At 44.1% G+C, this 23,104-nt stretch overlaps 2 protein-coding genes across 5 annotated transcripts in view; one reads left to right on the plus strand and one right to left on the minus strand.

Moving 5' to 3' along the window:
- RERG (RAS like estrogen regulated growth inhibitor) overlaps positions 1–13,513 on the plus strand; it is a 45,406-nt gene extending 31,893 nt beyond the window's left edge. For both annotated transcript variants that reach the window (XM_040345529.1, XM_040345528.1), the window contains exons 3-5: positions 2,038–2,094; positions 6,271–6,344; positions 13,037–13,513. In XM_040345529.1, the coding sequence (XP_040201463.1) occupies positions 2,038–2,094; positions 6,271–6,344; positions 13,037–13,444 (539 nt within the window). In that variant the 3' untranslated portion in view covers positions 13,445–13,513. The remainder of the gene's footprint in view (positions 1–2,037; positions 2,095–6,270; positions 6,345–13,036) is intronic.
- A 1,810-nt stretch (positions 13,514–15,323) lies between these two features.
- The window catches only part of RMND1 (required for meiotic nuclear division 1 homolog), a 42,162-nt gene continuing 34,381 nt past the window's right edge, over positions 15,324–23,104 (minus strand). For all 3 annotated transcript variants that reach the window (XM_040345530.1, XM_040345531.1, XM_040345533.1), the window contains exon 12: positions 15,324–15,980. In XM_040345530.1, coding sequence (XP_040201464.1) covers positions 15,948–15,980 — 33 coding nt within the window. In that variant the 3' untranslated portion in view covers positions 15,324–15,947. The remainder of the gene's footprint in view (positions 15,981–23,104) is intronic.

The following is a 23,104-nucleotide window of genomic DNA, read 5'->3' on the forward strand; positions in this document are numbered from 1 at the left end:
CACTATCTGCAATAAGTCCCAGATTGGTGTATAACCATCAGAGAGGCTCTTATTCAAAGTGCTTCTTTAGTATAGGGTGGTTCTTATTGGTTATTCCCGGTAGGTCCAGACACTCCTTCAAACGCTGTCCCCCTCAAGATAATCTACTCACCAGATTGTAGTTGTGTGATGCCTTAAAATCTCCTCTCAATCAGGGATCATCAGTCACTCTCCTCCTGGCCTCAGCACAGCATCAGATACTCTCCTCCCAGTGCGTGTAGATTCAATACAGTGGGTGCATGCATGCAGCATAAGCGGTCATGGAAGTGAAGTAGAGAGGCAAAACACAGTGTAAAACAGTATTTATTATAAAAACATTCCCCGCAACATGTGTATGCTTACAAGGTATAAAAGGTAGAAATGCACATCAGATAAAAGCCTGCAGCTCACTCAGATAGGTATGCCTTCAAAGCAGATCTCCAGCTGGTAAGTCCCGGGAGCAGCTTCCTCTGTGTGTACGATGCGTCGCGTATCCACGCCCTGACACGTTTCGTGATTGGATCACGTCTTCAGAGGGCCTATCGGGAATAACCAATAAGAACCACCCTATACTAAAGAAGCACTTTGAATAAGAGACCAATGTGGGACTTATTGCAGATAGTGTAATTTCATTTAATTGATTGTGTGGATCATAGGATAGAGCCCCTGTGAGACCATTACAATAGATTTCAGCAGATTGTGAACTTTTGGTTCAGGTGAATCAGGGCATTCATATAGCGCTGTTAATGTTTCTATGAGACATATCTTTACATTTTCTATTTTCTTTTATAATAGCTGCTTTTCTGCGTTTTTTATTTCAGCTTGTATTAAGCTTATCAGATCCATTGAGCGCTAGGATCAGATCTGTTCTAGGGCATTTTCTGATATTTTTTACAGTATATAGGAATGGCTCTCTTATCAGCAGTTAACATATGCAAGATTAGTGCTTCGTGATACCAGGGAAAGGTAAATCTAGTAAATAGTAGACAGGACCCAATGGGAGGAGCATATCAATAACTGATGAATGGCCATTGAAGAAGCCCAGAAAAAATTGGATTTGAGGCAGAGCCAGGAAATGTCATAATGTGAGCCTATTCCATGATCGCATTTCCAACAGATCTCTGAAGTCATTGCGTTACGGGCATTGAGTATCTCGGGTCTTCTGTGCCAAAACATCAAGACTTTATAAGTAGTCTCTCTCTACACCACACAATGTGAGGATTTCGAGTTTTCCCAGTTATTTAAAGAAAAAAGTTGTAAAAGAATATATGCCCTCCAACGCATATACAAATGGTGATCCACAGATAGCGAATTCTTCAAGATTCTTCATGAAGGATTTTATAAATAGAGGCTATTGAAAATACGTAGTTGATAAGGGCCTTGAGCACAAATAGATTCACATTTAGTGGGCCTGTCTGAGGTTAAGGAGGGTGACATGGAGAAAAAGTAGTGTTTAATTTGGTGATGAGAGAAAAAAGTGTTTGGGAAAGTGTTTCTTGCCCCGTACACACGATCGGAAATTCCAACAAAGGATTAAGAGCCGGTTCTCAAATTTTCAGATGGAAAAAATTCCTATTGGAAAATCCGATCAACTGTAGCAATTCCGACGCGCAAAATTCCGACGCATGCTCGGAAACAATTCGACACACGCTCGGAAGCATTGAACTTCATTTTCTCGGCTCGTCGTAGTGTTGTACGTCACTGCGTTCTTGACTAGCGAAAGTTCAGAGAACTTTTGTGTGACCGTGTGTATGCAAGCCAAGCTTGAGCGGAATTCCATCGCAAAAAACATCCTGACTGACTATCTATGACTTTTTTTTTTTTTTTTTAACAAGAGAAACTATCTATGACTTTCTAGATACTGTCAAATAAGGACCACCTGACTCTGATGTGGTCTGTAACTGATTGCTAATCAATAACCAATAATCATAGTGCTGACATGTAAAAGAAAAAATTGTGTCCTTCTAAATTGCACATTGCTTTTAAGAACCATCTGTATTAAGTATTTTGTCTTTCTAGCTCTTGTTGTGAGGTTCTTAACCAAGAGATTCATCTGGGAGTATGATCCCACCTTAGGTAAGTTCCTGACTTTCTGCAGATGGGCAAGTATGAACTGTACTACTACAAAATCGTCAATGCCACTTCAATGTGTATTATCAATTTTGTGCACATTTAACTTAACCTGGCATGGACCAAAGTATTTCCACAGTCCTGATGTGTTGCACATTGTGGTGGCTGTAAGTACCTATCCTAGCTTTCAATTCAGATTTCAGTTCCTGTGGAATTCCCAGGCTGTACACAAGGCCTCCACTTACAAATGTATTGAGATGAAGCACCATTGGTGTCCTCTTTCCTTCATTCAGTTGTCCAATGCTCAAATTTCAATAGCAGAGGCTTGGTATCTGACCTGCTGAATGACAGTGCTCCCATGTAGCCTTGGCCTAGGATCCATTGGGGCTCCACAGGGGCAAAAAGGAGTACTCAAAAGCACCACAAGGTGCAGAATTTTAGTAGTGTTACTGACTGGCAAAAATAAATGTTTTAGACCAGCTTTGGCACACATTTCACTATGGTTTTGCACCAGCTTAAAGCAGGAGTTCACCCATAAAAAATTTTTTACCCTTAGATTGATGCTCATTTTGTCTAGGGGAATCGGCTAGTTGTTTTAAAATCGAAGCTGTACTTACCGTTGTAGAGACGATCTTCTCTGCCGCTTCCGGGTATGGTCTTCGGGACTGGGCGTTCCTATTTTGATTGACATTCTTCCGACAGGCTTCTGACGGTCGCATCCATTGCGTCACGAGAAGCCGAACGTCGGTGCGGCTCTATACTGCGCCTGCGCACCGACGTTCAGCTACTTTCGGAAAATCGTGACGCGATGGATGCGACCGTCGGAAGCCTGTCGGAAGACTGTCAATCAAAATAGGAACGCCCAGTCCCGCAGCCCATACCCGGAAGCGGCGGAGAAGATCGCTCTCTACAACGGTAAGTACAGCTTCGATTTTAAAACAACTAGCCGATTCCCCTAGACAAAATGAGCAGGAATCTAAGGTTAAAAAATGCTATTTCCGGGTGAACCTCCACTTTAATTAAAGGGTAACTGCAATTTAGCTGTTTGTATGGCCCGTACAAGAAATAAAATAGGAGCTAATACCTCATCTGAAAATATGAGTGTTCATCTCTTGTAGTCTGTAGCTCCTGGCTTTTCCCTAAACCTGAATTTCAGGTATGGCTTTTTTTTGCAGTTACATTGGTCCAGCATGGTATGCACATGATATGCTTATGGGATTCCCATTGAAGTCGATAATCACTATAATATTTACCGCTACTACAGTGATTGCCACTGTCTTCTGGGTCCCCATTTGAAGAAGGTTGAGAGGGGGGGGGGGGGGGTGACTTTATGATTTTCACCTCATATAATCAGAGAACAGCTTTGCATTTATTATGAAAAACATTAGGTTTTCTATGAATGTGGCACCCGTGCTGAACAAGTGATCACCTGTGTTCACTGTGCAGCAGGGCAGCCACTCCGCCTTGAGCCTGGTAGATAGCGGTGGTCACTGTAGTAGTAATGACTACTACAATGATGCTCTGCTTCCAGAAGGATCTCACAGATACTCAATATGCATACTTACACAGGTCCAAGCTGGACCAATGTAACGGGATGTAAGGGAGAAGCTAGGACCTGCAGGCTGCAATAAGGTGAAAAGGCTTGTCTCTCCAGATGAAATACACTCACTCAGATTTCTCTTTAAGGCCCCTTTCACACTAGGCGGATCCATCTCAGCGGAGTCCGCCAACTCAGCGGGAGATCTCTCCGTGGATCTCCGCTGAGCCGGCGGATGACAAGTCCCTCTCTGCTCACTGTGGGGAGGGGCTTGTGCAGCGCCGCTGTCTCCTATGGAGAGATCTGATGAAAACGGACAGCATGTCCGTTTTCATCAGATCTCACCTGATCCGATCCGCCATGGCCAGATGTCGACGTATCGGCATCCGTCTGATTTTAGTGGATCGGGTGGGATGTCAGCGGACATCCGACGCTCCATAGAGATGTATGGAGTGGCCGTTCAGGTCCACTGACAAATATGACAGGCGGACCTGAGCGGTCTGACCGCGTGAAAAGGGCCTAAGGGCTCATACACACTGGGCTTAAAGTGGTTGTAAAGGCTTGTTTTTTTGTTTTGTGTTTTAAATAACAAACATGTTATACTTACCTCCTCTGTGCAGCTGGTTTTGCACAGAGCAGCCAATATCCTTCTGAGGCCTCGTACACACGACAGAGTTTCTTGGCAGAATTCACAGAGAAACTCGGTCAAAACCCGGATTCTGCCGAGAAACTCTGTCGTCTGTACACTTTTGGCTCGATGGAGCCGCCGAGGAACTCGTCGAGAAAATAGAGAACATGTTCTCTATTTTCTCGTTGTTCTATGGGAGAAGGCGACCCGCCGAGCTCCTCGGCGGCTTCATCCCAGAACTCGACGAGGAACTTGACGTGTTTGGCACGTCGAGTTCCTCGGCTGTGTGTACGGGGCCTCAGCTTTAGATATTATTTAATGTACAGATGTCTTTTGCCAGCATTCTCTCAGTTTATATTACCTTCGAAAAAGGCATAGTTACAGTACATAGTTAGTCAGGTTGAAAAAAGACACAAGTCCATCTAGTTCAACCAAAAAAAAAAAAACAATCCCGTATACACAATTCTATACCCACAGTTAATCCAGAGAAAGGCAAAAAATTTGCTAAAGTCAGGGAAAAAATTCCTTCCTGATCCTCTAAGAGGCAATCGGATTTTCCCTAGATCAACAATTATATTATGTACAAATGCGAACAAAGCTCTCCTATTATTTACAGCCAAATAAGCTGATATTTAACTCCAATATGATCTGCAGTTGCCATGGTGCTGCACATGTAGTCAGCTATCACACAAGCCATTTGATGGCTTGACACTAACAGCCTACATAAGCACACTAGTAACAGTAACATTTATCATTCAAGCCATTCCTTGAATTTAACTTTTTGGGAAACAGCTAAAGCAGAACTAAAACCCACAATACTTACCTCTTCTTCAACGGTTCAAGATCCCTCAACAGCGCAGGGATCTTCTACCTGGCTTCTTCCAGGTGCCAGGCTGTGGCTTCTCTGGCCCACACGGGATGACATCACTTCTCATGTGCAGGAGCCGAGTCATCCCGGTGATCCGACGATATGGTTCCGGCTATCGAGATGGTTCCTGTAAGGACTGCGCAGGCGCAATCCTTGCCGACGGAAATCTCCGAAGCTCGGCCGGCATCCAGGGCGACGTGGAATTTGAGGAAAGTGGCCAGTCGGCCTCGCTCCGCTCGCTCGGCCTCCTGGCTCTTTTTTTAACATCCTCCAATCCACGGGGATGTTAAGGAATGAGCCTGGATGCCGGCAGAGGTTCGGAGATTTCTGTCGGCAAGGATTGCGCCTGCGCAGTCCTTACAGGAACCATCTCGATAGGGGAACCTAACGACAAGTCACCGGCACACATGATTTGTTCTGGAATATAAACACACATCATCATGCGCGGTTGGGAGTACATTCTAAAGACATGCGAGCAAGCAAGTACCGTATTTATCGGGGTATAGCGCGCACCCCTAAAGTTGCCCCGAATCCTGTGGGAAAAACGTTTTTTTGTACTTTTGGTGTCTTGCGCGGCGTCCATCGGCGGCCTCGTCGGGTCCGGCGTCCGTCTGCGGCTTCGGGTGTCCTCTTCGTCGGGTCCGGCGTCCTTCTGCGGCGTCCTCCCCGCTCGTTTCCCGCGCCGAGTTTGAATACTGCGCCAACATATACAGAGCGCAGTACACTCGTGTATTGTCGGCAATGCTCGGCTACTCTCGCGCTGACGTCCAGGACGTCAGCGCGGGAGGAGCCGAGATTGCCCGACAATACACGAGTGTTCTGTGCTTGGTATATGTCGGCGCAGTATTCAAACTCGGTGCAGGAAAGCGGGTATCGGCGTATATTTTCAGGGCAAAAAAGTGCGCGGTATACGCCGATAAATACGGTAGATTTATTTCATTGCAGAAGAGACATTATATGTCTCTTCTGCAATAAAGAGCATGCCCGCTCGCAGTTGTTTTAAATGAAGTCTTTAGTTTCGCTTTAAATTGGTAAGTTTAGTTCCACCTTAAGTCACAAAAAAAGTAATTAAACCGTCAAGTGAAATAATTAATATCATGCAGCATAGTCATAGATGGCCTTTGTCTCTTCTCTCTCCCATGTCTTTAGAATCCACATATCGGCATCAGACAACAATGGAGGATGAGATTGTTACTATGGAAATACTTGATACTGCGGGTCAGGTAAACATTGTTTATTGAGTTAAAGCTGTTCTCCAGGCAGATGCATAAGACAAAAATGAATGGAGCTCAATAGTTATTAATACATTATCAAATCAAATGTAATTATCACATTTTTAAATCATGCAATCAGTATTCAGATCTCCTGCTTTGTCAGACAGAACTGTGCTGTTTGTCAGAGCTGAGTAAATCTCAGAACTGGACTGCACTAAAATACAAATCTTTTGGCAGATAAAAAAAAAAACTCCTTTATCTTATATTGGTTTTAGCTCTGAGTATGCCACAGTCACCCAATGGCCTTGACTGTCCGGCGGACGCATAATCAACCTCTCTTGTCCCTTCCCCTCTAGAAAGAAGCTCTCTTATGCCCCGTACACACGATCTGAATTTCCGTCAGTATAAACTCTGATGGATTTTTCTGATGGAATTCCGTTCAAGCTGTCTTGCATACACACTGTCACACCAAATTCCGACCGTCCAAAACGCGGTGACGTACAACACTACGACAAGCCGAGAAAAATTAAAGGGTCACTAAAGGATTTTTTTTTTTAGCTAAATAGCTTCCTTTACCTTACTGCAGTCCTGGTTTCATGTCCTCATTGTTCGTTTTGCTTTGATGTTGCTGTAATTCCTCTCTGTTCTGGACACTTCCTGGTTGTCTGTTTCCTGATCACCACAGTACTGGGAGATTTCTCACTGTGGTGACTAATCAAGGAGGTGTGATTACTGTGTGTCTAAAACCCCTCAGCACCAATCCAGTTTCGTTTTACAAACCATCACTGCCCTCTATTGGCTCTCTGGCTACATCAGAGAACCACGAAACAACAGCAAAAATGAAACTAAACTGTAGGTACATTATATGATTGGTTTTAATCCATTTTTAATCATTTTAAAAAGGAATCAGTTAACTATTATGTCTCTATGCCCTGTAAACAGTCATTTCAGCAAAAAGTTAAGTTTAAGTTCAATGCTTCCGAGCATGCATCGACTTGATTCTGAGCATGAATGTTTTTTTTCTCTGTCGGAGTTCCATACAGACAAACTTAATTTCCGAACATATTCCGAAGTCCGTCGGAATTTCCGTTGGAAAAACTCTGATGGGCACACACACGGTCGGAAAATCCAATGAAAAAATTCCATCTGACTTTTTCCATTGGAAATTCCGATTGTGTGTACTAGGCATTAGATGCCTGCATGGGGGCATCTTAACATGCATGTGTTAATGTTGCACAGCGGATTGTTTATCAGACCCATTGTGTTACCTTACAGCTGTAGCATACTGCATAGCTCCCAACTGTCCCTGATTTCGAGGGACTGTCCCTGATTTGAAAGAAAGTCCCTCTGTCCCTCTCTCCTCCTCATTTATACCTCATTTTGATCTGATCTATATAGTTGTATATAAAATGCACTTTTTATCTTTTAAGACGTGTTTCCCAGTGCTAAACCTTACTTTTAATTTCTAAATTGCTGCATTTTAAATTTCAAAAGCCAATATAAAGGAATAGTAGTGGGTAAAAAAAAAAAGCACTTGTGGGTTCACTAATCATTTTTGCAATTCTCCTTTCAGGGGGTGTGGCAGGGGGGTTTGTCCTATGCTTACATACTTTTGCTAATAGGTGTCCCTCGTTCCCATCTCAAAAAGTTGGGAGGTATGCGTGCTGTACATATTTAATCTCTCCTAGTCACTATGCAGTCGATTTTGTTAATCCATCTCCCAGATTTGATTTGCTTCAGGGATTTTGATTGCTTTGACCCTGGGACCTATTCACACCTTTGCGTTCCAGGGACGCGCACAGAAAAGTGCACTTCCAAAAACGCATGCCAAATTGCACCAGTTAGTTCTTAATGACATCCCAATTCAGTGGCTGCTGGTGTTTTTTTCTTGGGGAGGGCGGCAAACAATCCACCCGCCAACACGTCGGCTTCTCTCCGGGCTGCGGATGGCTACTGTCTCGGTTCCCCAGCTTCTCCTTCCTCCTCCTCCTGGTGACCAATCTGTTCGGATCTCATTTTGGCCAATCGGGTGACAGGTCTCATGACATGCTTCCTAATTGCCTGGGAGTAGAATCAGTGATACAATAACAAACATTAATTCGCTATTGTCACACAACTGGGTGGGATTCGGCCGCAGTGCTCTGCTTCCCGAAGCCCACCCTTTTTTGAATTCATGCATCCATTGCCCTGCATGTAGATCAGGGGGCTGGATGCATGGATAGGGGGGCGGCGCCCGTGCACCCCTAATGGACGGGCCACCACTGCCCCAATCGCAGCTAGCAGAAAAACATGCCAAAATGTGCATGAGGCTCACTGGCAAAAAAAGATGCATCAGCTACCTTGGCACATTGTTACGTGTAGGACAGCTCAATCGAGTGAATGGGCTTGCCTTATGCTGTCGGGCACATGTCTGAATTAAAGCGGGAGTTCACACATAAAACAGTTTTTTCTAACAATCCCCTTAGCTTCATGCTCGTTTTGTCTAGGAGAATCGGCTAGTTGTTTTAAAATATGAGCCGTTTTCGAGATGCATCTTCTCCGTCGCTTCCGGGTATGGGTCTTCGGGAGCGGGCGTTCCTTCTTGATTGACAGTCTTCCGAGAGGCTTCCGACGGTCGCATCCATCGCGTCACTAGTAGCCGAAAGAAGCTGAACGTCGGTGCGGCTCTATACTGCGCCTGCGCACCGACGTTCGGCTTCTTTCGGAAAATCGTGACGCGATGGATGCGACCGTCGGAAGCCTCTCGGAAGACTGTCAATCAAAATAGGAACGCCCAGTCCCGCAGCCCATACCCGGAAGCGGCGGAGAAGATGCATCTCGTAAACGGTAAGTACAGCTCATATTTTAACCTTCCTGGCGGTGTTCCCGAGACTGACTCGGGGTTAGATTTTCCTGCTACGATCGGTAACCCCGAGTCAGTCTCGGGCTTGCCTCGCTAGATCCACAGGCACTTTTTACTTACCTTGTCCCTGGATCCAGCGATGCCACCACGCTGTGTGAGCGAGCGGGACCTCGCTCGATTCACATAGTGCCTCCGTGTGACGCCGATCTCCGTTCCCTGCGACGTTACGACGCACGGGGACGGAGAACGGCGCCAAATTCAAAAACGTAAACAAACACATTACATACAGTATACTGTAATCTTATAGATTACAGTACTGTATGTAAAAAAAACACACCCCCCCTGTCCCTAGTGGTCTGTCCTGTGTCATGCATGTCATTTTATATAATAAAAACCTTTTTTTCTCCCTGCAAACTGTAGATTGTCCATAGCAACCAAAAGTGTCCCTTTATGTCAAAAATAGTTTTAGATCAGCTAAAAAACAGCGATAATAAATTATAATCACTTGCAGAATTGTGCGATAGCGATTTGTGGGGAAATTCGTCATAAAAAAAAAAAAATAATGACAGCAACAATTCTGCAACTGAGCAAATTTCAGTGATTTTAATTTGATTACATTATTGAATAATTTTTATTATAATTATATTATTATTTGTTATAATTATTTATAATTATTTATTATATTATAATTTTGTTTTTAAAAAAAATTCATACCCGGGATGCCTATTAGAATCTTGTTTGGTCAGATTTAAGTGAGTTATTTCTAAAAATTACAGACCTACAATATAAAACGCCAAATTTCCTTGCAAATAATGGTACCGCTTTCAGCATGTTTTTTCCGGAAAGAATCGTACCGCCAGGGAGGTTAAAACAACTAGCCGATTCCCCTAGACAAAACGAGCATGAAGCGAAGGGTAAAAAGTGTCATGTGCGGGTAAACCCCCGCTTTAAGGCAAATTTGGGACTTCCTGTTGCAGTGAAATGCATGTTTCCCATGTAACCAGAAAACATTTTGCAGTAAAGATCTCTTGTTATAAGCAATGTCAGCCCTCCCACGCTCCATTCAGTGGTTTCTATTGAACGCTTTGTCAGGAACAGGTGTCCTTGGGAAGATTTAGTGAGATCGCTCAATGAAAGGGCACATATTATTTTACATCCTGCTTCTAATCAAAGCTCTTATGTTAGCGGAGGCGTTTATCTGCTAATGTCAGTTAGGTGAAGTTTGTCAGGATTTAAGGCTTTATCTTTACAGATAATTTCATATTGCGCCAAAAGATGAATAATTCTCATTATTTCTGTTAAACAATGAGGAATTTACTTTTATTTCTACAGGACGGATTCAAAGTAGTTCCTTGTAAGATGAACAAGTTTTGGCATTAGGGCAGCTTCACTCTGCCTGGGCTTTGGGCAAAGATTAGCTAACCTGCAGTTACAGTTGCACCTTTTGTAGCTATAACAGCTTCAACTCTTCTGGGAAGGCTGTCTACAAGGTTTAGGAGTGTGTCTATGGGAATGTTTAAACCTGAGTTTCAGGCGCTGTTGACTGTGAAAACCAACTTATGCTGCATTTGTGTACATACAGCTCAACTGTGCTACTGTCATATAGCATGGGATTGAATGCTGGAGAAAATGTTAACAACAAGAGCTAACAGCGCTCAGGGGCTGGGGTGATCGATATTGACCAGGGATGGCAATGACCCACAAAGTACATCTAATATGCTAGTTGACAGTTTATTCACAAATAAGGTTCACAAAAGTGAGTACACCCCCTCAAAATAACACACAGCCATTAATGTCTTAACCACTAGCAGCAAAAGTGAGTACACCCCTAAGTGAAAATGTCCAAATTGGGCCCAATTAGCCATTTTCCCTCTCAGGTGTCATGTGACTTGTTAGTGTTACAAGGTCTCAGGTGTAAATGGAGAGCAGGTGTGTTAAATTTGGTAAGTCTCCTACGCCGTCGTATCTTAGCTGTCTATTTACGCTGCCTGCTAGGGGCGTGTACACTGATTTACGCCTAGAATATGTAAATCAGCAAGATACGCCTATTCACGAACGTACGCACGCCCGTCGCAGTAAAGATACGTCATTTACGTAAGGCGTTTTCAGGCGTAAAGCTAAACCACCAAAAAGATGGCGCAGCCAATGTTAAGTATGGACGTCGGAACAGTGTCGAATTTTTCACGTTTTACGTCGTTTGCGTAACTTGTCCGTGAATGGGGCTGGGCGTAAGTTACGTTCACGTCGAAAGCATTGATTATTTGCGACGTGATTTGGAGCATGCGTCCACGAACGGCTCTTCCACATCTTCCGAGGTCACGATTCATTTACATAAAACACGCCCACCTCTTCCACATTTGAATTAGGCGGGCTTACGCTGGCCAATTTACGCTACGCCGCCGCAACTTACGGAGCAAGTGCTTTGTGAATACTGCACTTGCCTCTCTAAATTCCGCCGGCGTAACGTAAATAACATACGCTACGCCCGCACAAAGTTAAGCCGCCCTACCTGAATCTAGCTAATAATGTACAATCCATAAACAATGAGCATTTAGAATTTACTTTATTTTATTTTTATATGTTATCCACTGGCACACAATTTATATGAGAACAGAACATTTAGCGATACCAGGAGAAACGCATGTACCCCTCAATCCGACACCAGTCAGAGATGCTGAAAAGTGTGCAGATCCAGACCAATGGGCAAGGTCAAGACCGGCCCTACCTCCAGGACTCAGACAACAATCCTCTAAAAAACAGGGAGCAGACGCCAGGAAGCGTAGACTTGTCTGGTCTGAACCCCCGAAGTTTGAGCCAATAAAAAACAAAATGACACAGAACACAAAACTAAAATGTGTCCTCCTCAATCCTATACAGCCTGGGAATACATTTCATTAAGAAAAAGATCCAACCCATATTCATTACCAATAGAATACAATAATAGTCTACTCATATGTATCTCCTAAATGTGCCCGCAAAACATGGGTGCATCACCTCAGATAACAGATAACCCAACTCAATACATGAGAACTCTACCTTCATGGGTGTTTGTTATGGTTTCGATATACAGTGGAACCTCGGTTTAAGAGTAACGCAGTTAACGAGCGTTTTGATTTGCAAGCAACTTTTTTTTTAAATTCTTACTCGGTTTGCGATCGTTGTCTCGCAAGACAAGCAGAATTCAACCTAATAGGGCCTGCAGTACTGCATTTGGCCTGAGATTCGGCAATGCTCGGAAAGACGCAAAAATACACAGTTTCCGAGCCTTTCCAACATTTGCCGAGGTCAGGCCTCAGGCCTTTCCGGCTATTTCCGAGGCTCTCCGGCGCCCCCGTCCACATCTGGCCGCATGTGGTATTGCATCCCATTGAATTCAATTCTGAATTATTTTTGTCTCCATTGACTTCAATTGAAAAATTTGCTATGATATGCAAATTCTTTGGATTGCGAGCATTCTCCTGGAACGGATTATGCTCGTAATCCGAGGTTCAACTGTAATGTGTAGGAACAATTATTCATGTTTTTAAGGGGACAGACCCCTAGTATGTCTTGTGTCTTTTTTTTTACTATTTATGTAATACTTTTTTTTACCTTCAATTATGTATTAGAAGGGGTTTCCAGCACCTTTAAAGTCCCATCCTCCATGGCATAATGTTTTCAGTTTACTAAGGGATTAGGTGCTGTCTCCTTCAGCCAAACATATTTTTCTATAAAACATATTTATCAAATTCTAGTTTGAATGAAATAGGTGAAATGTTTTCTCTCTGTTTTTTATTTCAAGTCATTTTGAATAAGTTATATTATTTAATTTAATTTGCAGTTTGTATAATCTTCTGTTTCTCACTTTGTCTTGTCTCAGGAAGACCCTTTGCAAAGAGATGGCCACATACGCTGGGGCGAAGGTTTTGTCATTGTTTATGACATCACTGACAGAGGAAGTTTTGAAGATGTCATGTACTTTAAGAACTTGTTAGATGAAGTAAAAAAAACCAAGAATGTTACTTTTATTCTAGTAGGAAATAAAGCAGACCTGACACATTCACGGCAAGTTAGTACAGAAGAAGGAGAGAGACTGGCTGCAGAGCTGTCCTGCGCTTTTTACGAATGCTCTGCATGTACCGGTGAAGGAAACATCACTGATGCTTTTTATGAACTATGCCGAGAAATAAAACGTCGCAAAATGGTTCAAGGAAAGACTAGAAGAAGAAGTTCTACGACTCATGTCAAACAAGCTATTAACAAAATGCTAACTAAGATTAGTAGCTGAAGAGAGAGGATCGATGTGTATGAAGCTGATCTCTGTCTTCGTGCTTAAAAATAAATATGTTAGCTAGTAGCTACTATTTTAAATTATTTTTAATATTTTAAAATTGTTATGTATTTTATTGTCATTGTAAATACCCATATTTATACACTGGTGTTATAGCTATATATCCTTTACTATGTTCGAACACCTGCTTATATATGATATTGGCAATGTTGCAGGAATGATTAAATTATTTTACATGTAGCGTTATTGTCAAGTCTTTTTCTTGGAATAGTTTATTAAAGCGGGGGTTCACCTAAAAAAAAAAAAATTTAACATGACATTCAGCCGAGTTGTCAGAATGACAATTGGCTGTTTTTTTTTTATTTCAGTGCCGCACATACCGTATTTTCACCGCCGCTTCCGGGTATGTAATCTGAGGGACTGGGTGTTCCTAAGTGATTGACATCCTTCCGACCGGCCCATACAGCGCGTCACGAGTTGCCGAAAGAACCTGGACTGCGAGTCGGCTCTATACGGCGCCTGCGCACCGACGTTCGGCTTCTTTTGGCAACTCGTGACGCGCTGTATGCGCCGGTCGGAAGGATGTCAATCACTTAGGTACGCCCACGTAGCATCTACTGCTGAGCTGTAGTCCAGCAATGGAAATATACCACAATCACTGCTCAGTCTGATCACGAGTAGATGTGCCTTTAAAATGCCTGTATCCAACACCCATACAGTGCTTAAATGCCCATGTATGCTCTGTGCCCCTCCGTCAGCCACCAGACTCTTCCCAGAGTCATAACTTTATAGGTAGTAAGTAGGGTTGTCCCGATACCATTTTTTTAGGACCGAGTACATGTACCGATAATTTTTTTCATGTACTCGCCGATACCGATACTTTTTTTTTTAAATGCAGCTATGTCTCCCCCCAAATGCAGCCATGTCTCCCCTCAAATGCAGCTTTGTGTCTCCCAAATTCAGCTTTGTGCCTCCAAAATTCAGCCTTGTGCCTCCCAAATTCAGCTTTGTGTCTCCCAATTTCAGCTTTGTGTCTCCCAAATTCAGCTTTGTGTAGGTCTCTCCCCCTCCCCAACCGTCTAGTTGCCTCCAGTGGCATGTTATACATATCCGAGGACTTCTCTGCTCCCTGCCTCCTCTCCGTCTTCCTCTCTGCCCCCTCAGTCTCCTCTCGGTCTCCTCTCCGACCGCTCCCCGCCCCCTCTCAGCCCCACCTCAGAGGGAAAAAAAATAAAGTATCGGGGGAAGCATCGGGAGCATTTGCGCGAGTACAAGTACTCGCGCAAATGCTCGGTATCGGGACAACCCTAGTAGTAAACCTTGCGTCTTACATGCACGCTCGCTTCCACGTGCACGCCGGTCGCGCCAAAGCCACGCCCCCGCGTCCTATGGTGGCTTTTAAACAGAGCTTCTTCCCACGCACGGACGAGGCGGTCATGGGTATTGGGGCAGCACGGGGGGAGAGGGCTGCAGTTACCAGGGGGATGCCGATTACATCGCTCAGGAGGTGGGCACTGACAGAGCGGAGTAAGGGGCAATGCTATCCACAGTAGCGCTGCCAGACACTTAAGACACAATGAAAGGGAAGCATGGTAATGTTAAACACCAGGTATGTTACAATACACCCTCATTCCCGCCGCAGGATACTGTGGAAAACACAGCCAGACCCAGTCTTCACCCATCACGACGGGCCATGTCATGACGGAAAATGTGTATTGTAGAGATGTACTGAATATGTTTTTTTTTTTCTTTAGTGCTTACATTCCACAAACACAAATGAGACAGAAAGAATAACAATTTTAAAGATGTGAATGAGGCACAATGAACCCTTAACCCTTACAAAAGAGAATACGAAATCTATGTAACAGACTTGGGCAATAATAAGTCATATTTATTTTTTAATTTTTTGGTAAAAAGAATGGTCTTTATTTCACAGTGCAGACAGAATTATAAATACCAATACATTCTGAATCTTAAAAAAAAATGTAATATTGGTTTCCAATATAACTTGATTACAGCACTCAATCAAACAAACAAACCTAAACACTGAAGAAGTAAATCTTCATATAATAAATTTAAATATAATTAAAGGAATTAAATACAATTACGGTTCATATGAAATATTCTACAATGCTTCGATAAAAAAAAAAAAAAAAAACAGCACAGGTGTTGTAAAGGTTTCAGGTTGATCAGCCAGTAGTGCACCCTACAGCCAATTTGGGGGCTTTATAGGGTTATGTGCAAACAGTATATCAGTTGACACTTGCCGACAAGAACTAACTGGAAAGAATATTTCTATCTTTAGTGATATTTTAAAGAGCATCCTACTGAAATACTTTGTGCATATAAGTTTTTACAAGAGGAGCATTTGTTTGGATCAGTGAGGCAGCTGAATATCGATTCAATATATTTTGTAGTAACGATATCCCCTGGATAGTGCATTGAGGACTGTATTCCTTGTCATTTTATATAGTTACACTGATAATCCCGATTGCAGATCTCAGAAAATTACTCTCCCAAGCTCAAACAGGACCTACAAGACATAATGAAGAAACAATAAAACCGTAAAAGGGAACTATAATTAACAAAACATTTTGGCCACTTTCACACGTGCTTTTCAGGCGTTTTTTGCACTAACAATAGTGCCTGAAAAGCGCCTCTCAAGCCTCCCCAGTGTGAAAGCCCAAGTGCTTTCACACTGGGGCGGTGCGCTTGCAGGACGGGAAAAAATTTCCTGCAAGCAGCATCTTTGGGGCGGTGCGGGAGCGGTGTACACACTGCTCCTAAACCGTCCCTGCCATTGAAATCAATGGGCAGCGCTGCCGAAGCGTCTGCAAAGTGTTTCGGCAACAGTGCTTTTAACCCTTTTTCGGCTGCTAGCAGGGGTTAAAAGCTGGTCCAAACAAACTTTCTTTATCTTACATCATGGGACACAGAGCCTTAAGTATTTGCTTAATGGGTAATAGGCCACCTTCAGGTGTTGACACTGGTAAACCCTAATTAAGAAAGTTTACTCCCTATATAACCCCCTCCTCCTTCCAGGAGCACATTAGTTTTTTCGCCAGTGTCTAAAGGTGTTGGTCACTAGTGAAGAAGTGCTCTGAAGAGCTCCAGCTAGATTTAAACTCCTCCATAAAAAGAAGCCAGATCCAACCACATTGCCACTGAGGCCTAAATGGATGGTACCTGGGACCTCGTATTCGAAGCACAAGGTTTTGCCTGTAATGCCTCTCTTTGTAGGGCTGGACCCCAGAAATCCAGGGTTTAGGTCTTTGTAAAATTACCTAAAATTTCTGAGGGGGTGCTATACATGGCCCAAGGCAGTGGAACCCTGTTTCAGAGACCCCATCCTTGAAGGTTTGGCTAAACACAGCCCGCGGTAATGGGTGAAAGCTGGATTTTTTTCTGTTAATTCAGTAAAATCCTGCGGCGACGATAAGGTAAGGAAGAGACTTAGATATTTTTAAACGTCTATGTATTTCTTCCCTAAAGGAAAAGAGATGGTCATGCCTTAAAATCCCCACTAGAGGGAGTCTATGCACGTACCATACTCTGAGAGGAAACAGCTGCCTGCACACAGGGACACAAGAGCTGTGGGACACGTATTGGTTGCACGTTGCATTCCTGATTCAGGAAGGACAATCTTTTTCCAGCGCTAGGCTGAATTGTATAGCGACTTGATATAGGGCATGACTATTTCAGCGATTTAGTGCAAAGTGTATAGCGCCTCTGTTTTTGTACTTGGGACTATGCCTGTCAAAAAAAACAAGAAAGCAAAAATTTCACCCCCAGGCATTGGGGTCTCAAGCTGTATTTCCACGCTGTCATCCTTGCCTGAATCACCAAGTATGGCAACTCAGGGTGAGCTATTGGAACAAATTGATGGTGCAGCTGCCCCTCACATCTCAACAACTGTATACGTGACTGAAGATGCCCTTTCCTCCTCCCTCCAGGGTTTGGAAGAAATATTAGCGGCTTTAACCGCATCCTCTATTTAGATGGATAAGAAACTTACTAAGTTCCCTTCCCTTCCCCCACTCCAGCTTTGCTAGGGGAAAAGTGGACTCACGATGAGGTGTTACCCTCAATCGATCAGGAAGAAAAACAAACCGATGATTCCTCAATAGAGGAGACAACGGTAGATGAACCTTTTTCAGCTTCCCAAACAGAGAAATTGCTGACACAATCTCTTACAGAAATGGTTCGTTCCACCTTCATGCTGCCTCTAACAGAGACCCATGAAAACCCAGCCTCTTCCTTAGGTTCTTTAAAACCTTCCCATGCGTTTCCAGCACATGCATTGCTAGAACAGCTTATATTTCCGGAATGGGATCATCCGGATAAGCACTTTCTCCCTCCTAAGAGTTTTGCTATCGTGCTACTCGCTATCCTCTGGAGGAAAAATTCTCCAAAAGATGGAAAGTACCAGCAATTGACGCTGCGATTTCCAATGTGATTAATAACTTAACTTGTCCTGTAGACAATGCACAGATACTTAAGGATCCAACAGATAAGAAGTAGGAATCCCTGCTAAAATCTGCCTTTTCCATAGCAGGTGCCGTCACTCAGCCCACAGTCCCCGCAATAGGCGTCTGCCAATCCCTAAAGGACCAATTTAAATTGGCCCTTAGAGAACTCCCTACACAACAAGCTCGGGATTTGGCTGAACTACCAAAGACATTATGTTTTGCCATAGATGCCATTAAAGATTCTATTCACCAGGCATCCCGCCTTACGCTTATGCTTGTACATATGTGCAGGATCCTGCGGCTAAATTGGTCAGCTGAAACACCATGTAAGAGGCAACCCCCCCCCCCCACCAAGGTGGGGGGAAGACTTCTGCACTTTTCAGAAGTCTGGAAAAAGGAAATTCAGGACACATGGGTCATCTCCACGGTAACGCTGGGATACAAGCTGGAATTCTGGAACTTTCCACTGTCTCGTTTCCTAAGATCAAGCGTGCCCAAAGATCCAGAGAAAAGACAATCTCTGTTTCAGGCACTAGACCGATTAATATCTCAAGGGGTAATCATACAGATACCCACAAAGGAGCAAGGTCTGGGGTTTTATTCTAAGATCTAAGAAAGCTAAATCAATTCCTGAAGATCCGCTTCTTTTCGCATGGAGACAATCAGATCAGTAGTTTCCATCCTTCTAGGAGGAGAACTTCTTGCGTCAATCGACATCAGGGATGCATACCTGCATGTCCCTATATTTCCTGCTCATCAAAAGTTTCTGCGGTTCGAATTGGAACAACAGCATTTCCAGTTTGTAGCCCTGCCCCTTGGGCTAGCCACAGCACCTCGGGTGCTCACCAAAGTGCTGGCCCCACCTCTAGCCAGGTTAAGGGCCCAAGGCATAACAATCATAGACGATCTATTACTTATAGATTAATCGGTGACTCGTTTGGAGCAAAACGTACGCACTACAACCAACTATCTGAAAGCATTAGGTTGGATTCTTAACCTAGAGAAATCTTCCTTAATACCGCTAAAAAGACTGGAGTACTTGGGTCCGATCATAGACACAGCCCAGGAAAAAGTGATCTTGCCCCAAGCAAAGATCAACTCCATAAGAGAACTGGTGCGGAGGGTCAGGTCAAACGGCAATCCCTCCATTCCCCTCTGCATGAGGTTGCTAGGAACCATGGTGGCTTCATTCGAAGCAGTTCCTTATGCCCAGTTCCATTCAAGAACGTTACAAAACAGTATCCTGTCTGCTTGGGACAAGACAATTCAAGCCTTAGACTCACCAATGCGGATGTCCCAAAGCCAATGCGGATGTCCCAAAGCCCAAAGCCTCACTTGGTGGTTACTAACCCAGAATCTGCTGAAAGGAAAATCCTTCAGACCAGTTATCTGGAAAGTGGTAACGACGGATGCCAGCCTCTCAGGCTGGGGAGCAGTACTAGAAGGGACAACTGTCCAAGGACAATGGTCAAGAACCGAAAGAAGCTTGCCCATCAATATCCTAGAGATTCGTGCAGTACAACTGGCTCTAAAGGCCTGGACTTCCAGGCTACGGAATTGCCCTGTCAGAATTCAATCCGACAATGCCATAGCTGTGGCCTATATCAATCACCAAGGGGGCACCAAGAGTCTCTCAGCACAGAGAGAGGTGAACCATATTCTAACTTCGGCAGAAAGGAATGTTCCTTGCTTTTCTGCAATTTTCATTCCGGGAGTAGAGAATTGGCAGGCGGACTACTTAAGTCGCCAGAAGTTTTTCCCAGGGCAATGGTCGCTTCACCTCGACATATTTCGGGCTGTTTGCCAAAGATGGGGGACTCCGGACGTAGATCTCCTAGCATCCAGATTCAACACCAAGTTGTTCAACTTTGTGGCCAGAACAAGGGATCCACTCGCATGCGGAACGGATGCGTTGGTGACCCTGTGAGATCAGTTCCCACTGATATATGCATTTACCCCCATCCAGTTGCTGCTTCGACTTCTTTGTAGAATCAAGCTGGAAAGGAAGCCGATAATTCTGGTGGCACCAGCATGGCCCAGCAGGTCATGGTATGCAGAAATAAAGATGGCAGTGGAGGGCTCATGATCCCTCCCACTACGGCCAGATCTGCTCTCTCAGGGACCGATATTCCATCCTTCCTTATGGTCTCTAAATTTAACGGCTTGGCTATTGAATCCCACATTCTAAAGAAACGTGGACTTTCCGGGTCAGTTATCTCCACCCTGATCAATGCCAGAAAACCAGCTTCCAGAACTATATATTATAGAGACTGGAAGGCTTATGTTTCCTGGTGTGAACCCAAGGGTTGGCACCTTCGGAGATATATCATAGGCAGAATTCTTGCCTTTCTACAATTAGGGGTAGAGATGAAGTTGGCCTTAAGTACTATTAAAGGCCAAGTCTCAGCTTTATCGGTCTTATTTCGAAGACCACTTGCTACTTATTCTTTAGTCCTAGACTTTATACAAGGGGTAACGTGGCTTAATCCACCCATCAAACCTCCCTTGAATCCTTGGGACTTAAACGTAGTTTTGTCTGTGTTACAAAAACAGCCATTTGAACCGATACAACATATTCCTCTAGTCCTGCTGACAAGGAAGTTGGCATTTTTGGTTGCTATATCCTCAGCAAGGAGGGTTTCAGAATTGGCTGCTCTTTCTTGTAAAGAGACGTATTTAATTTTTCATGAGGACAGAGTGGTGCTACACCCTCGTCCAGGCTTTTTGCCAAAAGCAATTTCAGGTTTTCACCTGAATCAAGATATTGTCCTGCCATAGTTCTTTCCAAAACCATGTTCCAGGGAAGAAAGGTCACTACATTGTCTTGATGTGGTGAGAGCAGTGAAAATCTATTTAAAGAAAACTGCTCAGATTCGTAAGACTGAGGGTCCTAAGAAGGGACAGGCAGCGTTGAAATCCACTTTCGCTAAGTGGATTCGGCAAGTGATAATTCAAACTTATGATTTAAGGGGCAAGATTCCCCCCTTTTCAAGTTAAGGGGCATTCTACCAGGTCGGTTAGTGCTTCTTGGGCAGTGCGTCATCAGGCCTCCATGGCTCAGATCTGTAAGGCCGCAACTTAGTCTTCAGTGCATACATTCACAACATTTTATCATCTGGATGTAAGGAGCTATGAGGATATCGTCTTCGGGCGCAGTGTGCTGCAAGCAGCAGTATAGATCCTCAAGTCTGGGTGTACCCTGCGGTTTGTTTCTCCCACCCCTCAAGTGGCATTGCTATGGGACTTCCCATTAAGTAAATACTTAATGCTCTGTGTCCCATGATGTACGATAAAGAAAATAGGATTTTTATTACAGTTAACCTGTAAAATCCTTTTCTTGGAGTACATCATGGGACACAGAGGTTCCTCCCCTCTTTTGGGATTTAGACATATTGCTTTGCTACAAAAACGGGTGTGCTCCTGGAAGGGGAAGGGGTTATATAGGGAGTGAACTTCCTTAATTAGGGTTTACCAGTGTCGACACCTGAAGGTGGCCTATTACCCAATAAGTAAATACTTAAGGCTCTGTGTCCCATGATGTACTCCAACAAAAGGATTTTACAGGTAAGATGTAATAAAAATCCTATTATTTCCTTCACTAAGTGCTGCATTGGCTCTAAGTGCTGTATGAACTGTATGTAGCTTCAGCTTCAGCGGCTGTGAGACAGAGACTTCCCATCTTACACCCAGAACAAAACAAAGTTGGGCTGAGCAGCGCCTAGCCATTCAGAGGCAGTTTTTTCTATGAAATAATACAAACCTGACTGGCTGAGGCAGACTGATTACATCATGATCTCCAACTCGGCCAATCAGAGCCAGACCCGAGAACTGAACGTTCAGCTGTCTTTCATCGCTCAGTTCTCTATGTAGAGGAGGCAGGGGACAGATGCAGCAATGGATAAATGCTGCATCTACATAGGTGAGTAGAAAATCCCACACTTGTCTTAATTCACATGAAAGAATCATTTTACCTTACCTGTATGAAAGATCATTCATACGTGTAGGGAGTGTCTTAGGTATATGGGTAGTGTGCAAGAGTGTATTCTCCCTAGTGTCAGCAAGCACTGACAGTCATTGGAGGTAGCACATGTTCACAGAGATTTAAGAAGGTGATTGAATGTGTACACATGATAAGACTACCCAATGGAAAAATCTAGGCCTGCTGAGGTATAAACCTGAATGCTTGGCCTGGCCTTTAATTGTTATGCCTTGTGTAAAGGAACCCCAAAAGAGACAGGGGTTAACGCTGTTTACGATATTCCATTCCACCAACCCATGACAGCTTATCGACAGTCCACAGTCCAGCAGACAAACATGACCCATAGGATTCCCCAGAAACGAGACACACAGCTCTGTTCTCTGGTTCCAAATGGATAGATTTTAATGGGAAACTCAGGCTTCTTATATACAGTTTAGGAACCACAATGAACAATGACCCAACTCCACCCACAACATGACACAAGGAGCTCAATACACATCTTTTAGGAGACAGACATTCTGACTCCGAGATAATCTACATGAGCTAATTACTAATCATTTACCCAGACAAGGTGACTCCGAGATAAGCTCTTCTCACCTGCTATACAATACACATTTATCATCAATAGAAATTCACACAATACAGTGTCAATTAGCATCACACAATGAAAGGTTCTTGAGAGCCAGACTAAGGTTCATTTACATGACAGTAGCAGATGACATTAAACACCTTAAAGCGGAGCTCCACCCTAAAGTGGAACTCACGCTGATCGGAACCCTCCCCCCTCCGGTGTCACATTTGACACCTTTCAGGGGGGAGGGGGGTGCAGATACCTGTCTAAAGACAGGTATTTGCACCCACTTCCGGCCCAGCATTAATGGGCAAAAGACGGGCATTGCATCACATCCCGTCGCCCCCCCGTTGTGTGCTGGGAACACTCGGCTCCCAGCACACAGCGGGAGCCAATCGGCGGGCGCAGCGCGACTCGCGCATGCGCCGTAGGGAACCAGGCAGTGAAGCCGGAGCGATTCACTTTCTGGTTCCCTCACTGAGGATGGCGGGGGGAGCAGCAGAGAGACGATCGATCGCTCGTCCTCTGCAGCGAACGGCGCTGGACTCCAGGACAGGTAAGTGTCCTAATATTAAAAGTCAGCAGCTGCAGTATTTGTAGCTGCTGGCTTTTAATATTTTTTTTCCAGCGCACATCCG

The sequence above is a fragment of the Rana temporaria genome, chromosome 3, assembly GCF_905171775.1.
Source record: "Rana temporaria chromosome 3, aRanTem1.1, whole genome shotgun sequence".
Taxonomy (NCBI): Eukaryota; Metazoa; Chordata; class Amphibia; order Anura; family Ranidae; genus Rana; species Rana temporaria.